Genomic DNA, 10,279 nt, shown 5'->3' with positions numbered 1-10,279 from the left:
GGGGGGGGGGGGTGGATTACTGACACTGAATTGTGTGTTCAGCTCCTCTGCACACACGCACTCAGACACACACACACACACACACACACACACACAGACACACACACACTGTATGTGCTTCAGAATGTCTGTAGTTGTTCCAGGTCATATTTGGTGTGTGCTGATCATCCTCTCATCTGTCACCACATTAGTTATTGAGTGCACTCCTCTGTCCTCTCTGGTTCAAAGGACATGCAGACTCATGATTAAGGAGGACAGTGTGGTCAGTGATTAATATGCCTTCTGATAGCCTCTGGCTGGACTTAAGATAGCTCAGTGAAAATCTTGAGTTTGAACACTTCATGTTTTCCCACTCAATACGTGTTTGTGCGAACCTTCCATTGTACTTTAGACTTGTGTCCAGACAATGTGATCTGAGGCTTTCTGTCACAGGGACACCACATGAGCACACCTCAGCTGTCTGAGCAGCTGTTGCCGTGACGCCATCTGTGAACACACTCAGCCCTGGAGCTCCCAACAGGAGTGTGAGAAAACACATTGTCTCTGAAACACAGACACACAATGTGAGTTCTGCCTGGACAGCCCTGGCCCAGATAAAGTGGAGCAGGATCGCTTTCTTCCAGGGTCCAGGGATTAATACTTCCTGTGTGACCCAGACGAGGTTTGGACAAGTCTGTTGAGCGAGGTTCACAGTCAGAGCTGCCAGCGCTCTGTATTAACATGAGAATGCTAAAGAGGCAGGGTTAGCCTAGGTGAGGTATTAACGTCTGGAGCTCCTGACAAGTGGCTTCTATGCTATTCTTGTCCTGGCTGAAATTAGTTCCACTTTCAGTCACAGCCATCTTTTGCTGATTCATCATTAACTTCCCAAAGAGGCCTTATTTTTTCCCCAGTCATATTTACCACACTATGGTACAATAAACTTGTTTACTCCATTTAAAGTTGCCCTTTTGGCCCAACTGGTTTATCTACACAAGAGAGGCTATAAAATGTGCAACACTGTTAAAACCAAGCTGTTGAAACAGCCCAACATACTCCACCGAAACTCCCAACATTACTGAGAAATGAGAACATGGTGAGCTGTGGAAGTCAACACACAAAGACGCTTGGTAATGTCTCTCTGTACAGTTTTATTTACATGATACTATTCTGTCGTAATGCTGGATAGCAAGATTATATGTAATACATAAATATCAACACAGTTTGTTGTTTTTTCATTTTTTGTACAAATTTGCATATAACTAAGAATCAGAAAGGAAAAACTCAAAACGGATACATACAGTTGTCTTTTAAATGAAAAACACATCCTTACAGGGGGAAGGAAAAAAAAGGGAGGTGGGATTAACACAAGTCACAAACATCCGTGGGTTCCAATGTGTCAGGCAGCCATGAAAACACACTTTTGCACAGGAATGTGCACATGCACGCGCACAAATACACGCACGCACACTTCTCTACGGTGCTCTAAAGCAGACACACAGACCAATAGCTGTTAGACAGTTGAGAAGTTACATCTAATCTTGGTATCTATTATTTTTCATAAATCTAGCTCTGGCATGCTCCTGTAGTTCTGTAAACATGTGCTGATAAACCGGGTAGCTCCACAGACAAAAGGGTTGGGAAACAACACACACTCAGACACACTCAGACACACACACACACTCAGACACACACACACACACACACTGTGCTCACATGAACGTTCTGTTAGCGCATTAAAAAAAACAAAAAAAAAATCATGGTTCACATACCCTAATTCCACAAATGCACTGAATACATGCGCTAACATCAGTACAATATCAATGGAAGAGAAAAAAAAGCTAATAAAACATAACAGATAATTGTCTCTCAGCAAACAAAATGTCTGAAACCCTAAGTTGAGTGATGCCATAATTCACTAATGCAGATGAAGAGTAACTCATGCATTTATCCCAATCCATTCATGCCCCTACAATATTGTTGCTTAAATTCACCTGCCAGGCCTGCCAGGGAAGGGTGCCATCCTTCCTTTCAGGCCACACATCGGCACACACAGCCCTGCACCAGGCGTCTGTGATCACACTATGAGCTCAGACCAGTTGGGGAACCCCTTCACCCATCATGTCCATTGAAAATGTTTAGACTCAGTGAAACGTGGAGTAACTCGTTTGTCCCTGTCTAGCATGATACCTCCAGCCGTAATGGAAGCAGCCTCATCACAATCAAACCGATCAAAGTCAACACAGACATGCTGATCAGAGGGGTCACTGAGGCTGAATGTCAAGACGATCCATTGTTCTGCTGGGGTCGAAGCTGATGAAAACAAAGTAAAAGGGAAGACAACAAAGCTTAACACAGTAGCTGTGAGGTAGGTAAAGCTAGGAAAGACAGAGACAAAGTAACAAAGCCCCTTGTGCATGGTGGGGGACAGTTGTACGGTTCTCCAAACGTTGACCGACTCCAGTACCAACGGAGCGCAGAACAAGACGTTCAAAAACTTAAGGGACACAACTTGTGTGGACTGTTACTGTGTAGTCTGAATGCTTTGAAAGACCTGCCAGTGTCTGACACATGACAGGGTTTCAGGGAAATGGCTGTCTACGGTTTGGCACAAAATGGCGCCTGGTTTGGGTGAGAGGAGCACAGCATATCCTGGACAGTTAGCCTGGGCTGCTCTTAGTAAGACAATACATATTCATAGAAAAAAAAGGACTGAACAGCGGCAAAGTCACACCACAGAAAATAGGATAAAACAAACTAATGAATTAATCAAAAAAAAGGAGAGAAGTGATCATTCATGCATCAGACAGGATCTTTTCTTTTTTTCTTCTTTTTTCCCCCCGTCATTTTCTTGAGGTTGTAATTTCGTAAATCAAGTCCTTTCGATCCTCACTTAGCCACTCATGCCAGTGCTCATTTCAAAAGGTTCGCACTCATTCTCCAGTCTTTGTCAAAGATGTTTGTCATCGTTGCCGCTGCTGCTGCTGTTGTTTTGTAAAATCTATATTCTCTGGATCTTGTCAGCCACCACCACGGGGTTCTCTTTACGGATCTTGGCAGCAGCCTCGGCCTTATAATCATAGGGACAATTGTGCTTGTCTGAGTACCGGTGGATGCCACAGAACAGGTTGCCACAGCGACAATCGAACCCTGGAAGTACAAAGGTCAGGGGTCAAAGCTAGAACAGGAGAGCTGAACGGCTACACTTAGGAAGTGGTATGGCAAAATAACCTTTGTCTTTCAATCTATGACAGTAAAACAATAATCGTAACCTGAATCACTGACAGAAACAGTATGTGTTGTATTAGGTGTCCGTTATGTCCCCCCTGCTCACCTGTAAGGCCCACCCTTTTGCGGCACATGAAGCACCTATTTTTCTTGGGTTTGGGGGTGTCACCCTTGCCTTCTTCACTGCTGGAAGAAGCTACAGGAGAAGGGCTAGAAGCAGCAGGCTGATTTACAACTACAACAAGACAACAGGGAAAAATACTCATTAGTCATGCAACATTTCATTTGCCATTATCTGAAATCTTTAATTTGCCAGAGCAACAGATTTAAAAGTTCATGTTTCTATAATACAATGCAAACACACTGGCAACTGAAATTGTGTACTTCTGTCCAAAACGTCAGTAATTATTATGTTCCTTATCTCAAAATTGCCCCCTCTTGTTCTTGGCAGAAAACAGTGCACTACTCAGAAAAAGCCTCTGGCAGGCAGCATCTAATCTGAGAATGCCCTCTGGTGTGGAGGTATTTTTAAACGGGTTTATTTTTAGGCCTCCTCTCTTTCTTGGAGGCTGTAAGTAAAACCAACAGTTGGGTTTAAGGTATGCAGCGAAGCATCAAAAATAAACTGTGGCTACAGTGGGTCCTACAAGGCGATGTTTGCCTTAAGAAGTCTGTGTGCAAGCAGCCACCTGTGTGTGTCTGTTCTTTGCCTGTGTGTGTCAAATGCCCTCTTGTTTATGTCTGCTGGACTCTCTGTTACTACAAGTGTGTTTATCTGCGTCTGTGGGTCTTACCAGGCTCTAAGGGTTCTGGCTTGTCCTCCCTCGAGATGCTCATCTCTGTCATTTGTTGAGTCACAGGAAGAGATCCTTGAACAGTTCTGAAAGTTTAAAAAAAACAAAAACAGACAGACAGGCGTCAGCAGGAGAAAGGGAACCAGTCAGTTCTCACATTCACCAATTACTTACTACCTCAAAAAGTGAAACCCAGCTGATACTGACCTAGACATGTCTGGTGAAGAGGCAGGGGAGGCATCAACCTTGGCTAGACTGGCTTCTAGTCTCTGGATAGCTGAGGCCTCTGAGGTAGGACTACCAGCTGAGCCTGGATGGGAACACAGTGAACTCAATGAGACAAAACTCAAAACAGAAAACAATGAGAAATCAAAACAAAGTACAAAATATACACAACTATAGCTTAATTCAGAGCAAAATACTTTGTATACCTTGAAAATAATGTGCACACTACACTGTATTGATGCTGAAATTATAATAACAAACTCATGTTATCTACCCCCAGATTAATAATTTAAAATCCCTTCAGTTGATTTGGAAACGTACAAGTATCTGGCTATTTCCTTTCTCAAAGCTGTATTAAAAAATAACCTTCTACTCTTGATAATTTCTTTGACTCATTTGGAAAAAAGGGTCCCAACAGGTTTCCAGTGTTGCACTGTGAGAGCAACACAAATGTTTGACCTTAAACATGTCTAAAGGAGTGAACACCCACCTAACCTTGAACATTGTAATGAAGAAAACAGCTGTCTTTCATTACACAAAGTGGAAAAACAAAAAGGGAGGGCCGGGGGAGGAGAGCTGGGAAAAAACACTGACCTGGAACTGGCTGTATTTTAAAACAATGTCTACACTTCCTCGAGTCTCTCCTTATCTCTAGTTGTAAATATATAAGTGAAGACACATTTATTCATTTATAACTCGGCTTCTGAACTGGGTTCAATTATTTTCTACTTTTCCCTTACAAAAACAGGCAGAATTCTCTATTTCCGTTTTTGTTATCCTTGTGAATCGACTTACCCATAGGGCTGAGGGGGCTCATGCGGTCACTGCTTTGCTGCCGTGTCAGGTGATCCTTATAGCACACAGAGCACATACCATTGGTTCTTGGGTTGCCATAGAAACCGCAGCCCGTGGCACAAAGCATGGGCACCGGGCTCTGGTTCGTCTCTTGGGCCATTGCTAAAAGAGTGAGAGAAACAAGGTGAGAATTAGACAGGCACACAGAGAAAATAGTGTTTTTCTGCCTGAACACCCCACTGTGAAATACAGCTAAAATGTTTTCCATCACAGCACACATTCCCCTGTAAAGACGCTACTGTCCTGCCAATCTGGTTCCAACGAAACTTGTCGCTGAGTCAACAGGGCTCACAGCTAACAGGAGTCATATTATGAAAATTCGAGAACAACATGCCAGTCTCTTTTGACTCGCCCTTTAGCCTGAATACAGTAATGAACGCTTCTCCACAGGAAGTCCAGAGAACAAACAACACTCACTGTGTTCTGCTCAGCACCTTGGCAGAAGCTGGACTCTGTTCTGTCCCACAGCTTTGTTCACTGTTGTGTCCCCCTTTTCTCCCAAAATCCCCTCCCCCACAAACCCCTTTTCACAGTTCTGAGAACAGTTGGTACACCATCTCTCATTTCTATATCTGAAGACTGATTCAGGAAAAACTCTTTCTTATCAATTATCCCCCCTCTCAATAGCTAAATCATAGCTACCCACTTAGTGTTACTTAGGTTATTATTAATAACTGAAGCCAATTTTGTTTTATGTGTCATAATTGTGTATTATGGTAATTATATGATCAACAGTGACTCTTCGTCATAACTAACGCTGCCTCACTTGGCTTTTCACTTCCTCCAGACAGACATACAATGAAGCCTTGACTCATGAGCCGTATCTCGGCCACAAAAAGAACAACACAATAGTTAAAATAACATACTGTCCTTACCAAAAGGCACAAGATAGCGAATGACTAGGAACAAAATAGGTCGACAGTTTCGGAAAGTATTTCCCTCCCTCCCTACGAATCTTGCCACACAAGGCATTTCAAAACTTCCCGAGTCATTTCTCCCCACACATACGCCCATAAACAAGCGTGTATGTGCGTAACTTGGCAAAACGTGTAGCCCTATGACGTCGCCCTGCTCTGCTGCAATGCAATACAGCAGGAAGTTGTGTAATGGGAGGTGCAGCCTTTGAGGCAACGGATCAAAAACACCTTGATGAATGAACAAACAGACAGACAGGAAGGCCTGGATTAGCCGGGTAAGAGGCATCCTGTCTGGCAGTCCTGCCCTGACTCTTTTACAAATCGTCTCATCGACAGAAAAGACAACAACACAGCCAACAACTGCGAGCATACACGGCAACAGTGCCGTATTTCCTCTGTAAACAACCTTTGGCCCTGTCGTGCTGTAACATGGCAGCTGCTTGCTTGCGTTGGTGTGAAGCTGGTCTGTATTCTGGTCACGGACACAAACAGGGCAAGCAAGCTTAATGTTCCAGGAGAGGTTGGCAGTTGTTTCAAAATGTCCTGTCAGTCCCCTCGAGGTGTCCTGGCCTCACAAACAGACTAACAAGTGCTATTAAATCTTGAGCTACCCCCCCCCCCCCCCCCCCGCTCCCTCCGCCTCGCTTTATCTACCCCTGCATGCTATCACCGCCTTGTCAACAAAGGGTTTCCTTGGAAAAGCCCACAAAGACCTTCTCTCTTTTGTGTCACGTGTTCAGCTGCTGACTGCTGAAAAATACCAGACAGGAATGAGCTAGAGGTTGGTAACCACCATGTAGCTCGAAAGGATTTTTTCTTTACATGTGATCATCAGTATCCTTCTCTTTAAACCCACACCAGTTCGTTGTGTTGGCATCTACATTTGGACTGAAGGATCTGACCTACACATGAATACCCCATCTTGCTGGATTAGGTCTTACAGTGAAAACAGTTCCTCAAATGGAAGACATCAATTTAAACTAAAACTATATCAAACATGACAAGAAAAACAACACAAAAGATACAACAAAGAACATGACAAGGCGAATATCTGTTAACAGATTAACCATGACACAAAGGAACAATGGACCGTGTGGCTCAGCTGTCACGTTTGGGCCCAGCTGTCAGACAAACAACAGGCATGTTACCCTAACCTTTACCAAGACCTCTCACCAAACAGGGATGAGGTAGGAGGAAAAATCACCTTGGTTACCCATGTTTAAATCCACCTAGCTTTCAACCTGACATGAACCGATGCACACTTTGAGGAGTTTTAAATGTCTGGTGATCAAATGTGGTCTTCTATAGATAAAAGCACATGCTTTTCATTAAAAATAACTGAGTATTGGTGTTTATCACCAACTTGAGGTACTCAGTCATCCACCTAGATTAAAAGATCAATATCTGCTCATGAGCAAAATAAATTATACCCATGTCTTGCTTCTTCAAACTGTCAGTAAGCTTCAATAAGCATGCACCACAATGTGTTGAGTATTGTAAAATACTGCACATCCTACAGGGCAAGTCAGGGGGTTTCCAGCACAGGGTAGATTACAAGCCACAATCATTCACCACCAACTTCCTTTCACAAAAATCCAACCCCTCACAGCAATAAAATGTGAAAACAGGCTCGACTAGAAATAGTGCTGTTTGGTCTCTAAGCGATCGACATATGAACCCAGTTTAAACAACATAGCTGTGAAAATCTCCAGCAAACAAAAGGGGAAGACAGTGCTCCTGTATCAGACACAGGCTCAACGTTAGCTCATATTTCAGGCCCTGCTGGGCTGAAAACTACTGAGTCACACTGAAGGACAGTACAGAAAAAAACCCTCTGTTGTTTTGTTCCACGCAGTAATTTATTCTCTTTAAAAGGACACAATAATCAAATGATGATCAGTGACCGACAGGAAGGCAACAGCACTGATGTTTTCTGAAATAACCCACAGTCTAGACAGTGTGGTCCCTGCTCCCTTTGTTTCTTCTTTCTTCCTTTGTCTGCAATCTCTCTGCTTCCTGTTTAGACATCGTTTTGTAGCTCCCTTTCTCGCAGCATTTCTACTTAAAGCCATTTTCTACGTGTTTCAAACGAAGCGATACGAACAACCTCGATTTTATAATCACACTTAAGTACTTGGAAACGACTTGGTGGTGCCTCAGAGCTCTTAACACGGAACAAACCTCATTTTCTCCAAAGCTGAAACTACAGCAAACACCAGGCAAAGATGTGCTGGCAGTTCATTTAATATTTAACCAAATGCTGTGTAGTTATTTCAGAGCAACTCTCTCGCTCTACTTGCCCATTCGGCTTATGAATTTTCTATTTCTAGACAGGAATTAGCTGGCTTTGGTTCCCCATCCCCCAGCTCAGGGCAAATAGAAAAACAGAGACAGCAAGCAGCACTAGCTAGCTCCCTCCCTTGTTTTCTCCCGAAACCAGACGGAGTCACGTTTGAGGGCTTGTGATATTTCCAGCCAGGAGGAGGAGGAGATGGTGGTGGTGTTGGTGGTGACAACTTCAACGAGCCAAAGACAAAAAAAGCTTGTTTACCACACAATACCATCACGCATACACCCCCTGACCTTTCAATCCACCGTTAAAGGTCGCCGTGACCGACCATCGGCTCAGATAAACCCCTCTTTTCCTTGTTTACCTCGACAAACTGAGCTCACTTGAAAATTCATCCTTGTTAAGAAAGAAAAAATAATAATCCAAGATCATCACCTGCTAAAAATCGATGAAGTTTCTCGCGAGACGACAGGAAAAGTGGCCGTTTGTCCTGGCAGGAGAAAAGGGGGTCGAGGGTCTGAGGTCCCGGTAACGTCCTTTACTGTCTGAGGCTGCGTTTCTGTGGCGTTGTCCTTCGTGTCAGGTAGGTTTAGGTGGGTTTAAGTCTCCCTTCCTCGCCCTCCTACCTCTCTCTCTTTCTCTCTCCGTCTCCCGTTCCTTCTGGATGGATGTTTGTTTCCTTCTTTAGTAAGAGGAGTGGCGGATGATGTCACGGGTAAAACAACGTGTCCTCATTGGCTGCCTGCGGAGCCCCCGAGCGCTATGTACAGTGCTGCGAGACGGTAGGGAGGCGGGGGGTGGTCGCGTGTGCGCATGCGTGTCAGTGTAGCGTTATTACACATCTATTCGTCATCCTCCTACAAGGCCACGAATCTTTTTATTGAGTAATCCACCTAAATGAATGCATACATGAATAATAGTGCTGACATGACTGTATTGAGAAAATAATTGCATGATTAAGAGGGTAATCTCCTGGGAATGCCTCTTTGTATAAAACTTTATATCTGTAAGAGCCACTATTTGTTGTTGAAACAGCCTCACCCCTCCTCATGTCTGAGGAACAAAACAACGGTTGATTTATAACTAGAAAGATATACAAGCCTGTTTGTTATGGGAGAGCTCTTTTGGCTGCCCCCCCCCCCACCCCCCCCCCCCCCCCCACACACACACACACACAGAGTTGTTTTGTTGACATTGAAAGAGTGTAAACATGTTTTCCAAGAGGTAACAACAGACCAGAGCCAAGCAGCAGGGGTGGGTGATAGGCTACCACAAAAAAAGTTTCAAACTGATACTGTTGCTGAAGTGCCTGAAAGCCACACATGAGTACAAGTGCAGATTTCCTGCCAGAAAATGACTTTGGTAGAAATTAAATTCACCTATCAGAATATTACTTAAATAAAAGTCTGTACTTAAGTATCAAAAGTCATTTATGATATTGAATGTAAGCCTACTGAAAGTAGAAGTAGGCTATAAGTAAATACCATTAATAAAGAAAGCAAGTGGTCAAAATTTTGAGAAATTTTAACTTTATTTCTTTGTGACATGTACACCACTTTAAAAATGGACCCTACATTACACGTAAAACAAGTTACTTTCCACAACTTAAAGGATTTAAAGAGCAAAATCCATTTCGTCCCTCCTATCATCTTCGTCCCTCCTACCATCTTCCTTTCGTCCCTATTTTGTAGGAAGTAACAAAGATGCTTAGGAAAAATGTAATTAAGTAAAAGTATGTATTTTATTTACTGAGTGTAGTGAAGTAAAAGTGAAGGTTGCCTGAAAATAAAATCGTAAGTACAGATCCTACCAAAAATACTTAAGTACTGTAACAAAGTATAATTACTTGGTTACATTACATCAATGCTGATACCAAGTAATATCAGGGCAAGAGTTACAGATACTGATGCCAGTACCACTATTTTATGATTAAATGTAGTTGATGTTCTGTGATGATTTACAAGGTTAATGTATCATCAGGCTACATCTGA

The 10,279-nt window shown here is 43.2% G+C and overlaps 1 protein-coding gene across 1 annotated transcript; it reads right to left on the bottom strand.

The window, feature by feature from the left end:
• Positions 1-1,110: 1,110 nt before the first annotated feature.
• Positions 1,111-8,967, bottom strand: zfand5a (zinc finger, AN1-type domain 5a). Its single transcript, XM_050050742.1, has 6 exons — positions 8,724-8,967; positions 5,022-5,183; positions 4,209-4,311; positions 4,002-4,087; positions 3,314-3,442; positions 1,111-3,129 (listed from the first exon to the last, which is right to left on the bottom strand). Exons 2-6 carry the CDS (start codon positions 5,179-5,181, stop codon positions 2,981-2,983), a joined length of 627 nt encoding a protein of 208 aa, XP_049906699.1. The 5' UTR covers positions 5,182-5,183; positions 8,724-8,967; the 3' UTR covers positions 1,111-2,980.
• Between the last annotated feature and the right edge of the window lie 1,312 nt (positions 8,968-10,279).

The sequence above is a fragment of the Epinephelus moara genome, chromosome 8 (assembly GCF_006386435.1).
Source record: "Epinephelus moara isolate mb chromosome 8, YSFRI_EMoa_1.0, whole genome shotgun sequence".
NCBI lineage: Eukaryota > Metazoa > Chordata > Actinopteri > Perciformes > Serranidae > Epinephelus > Epinephelus moara.
This window is presented reverse-complemented; position numbering and strand designations above follow the sequence as displayed.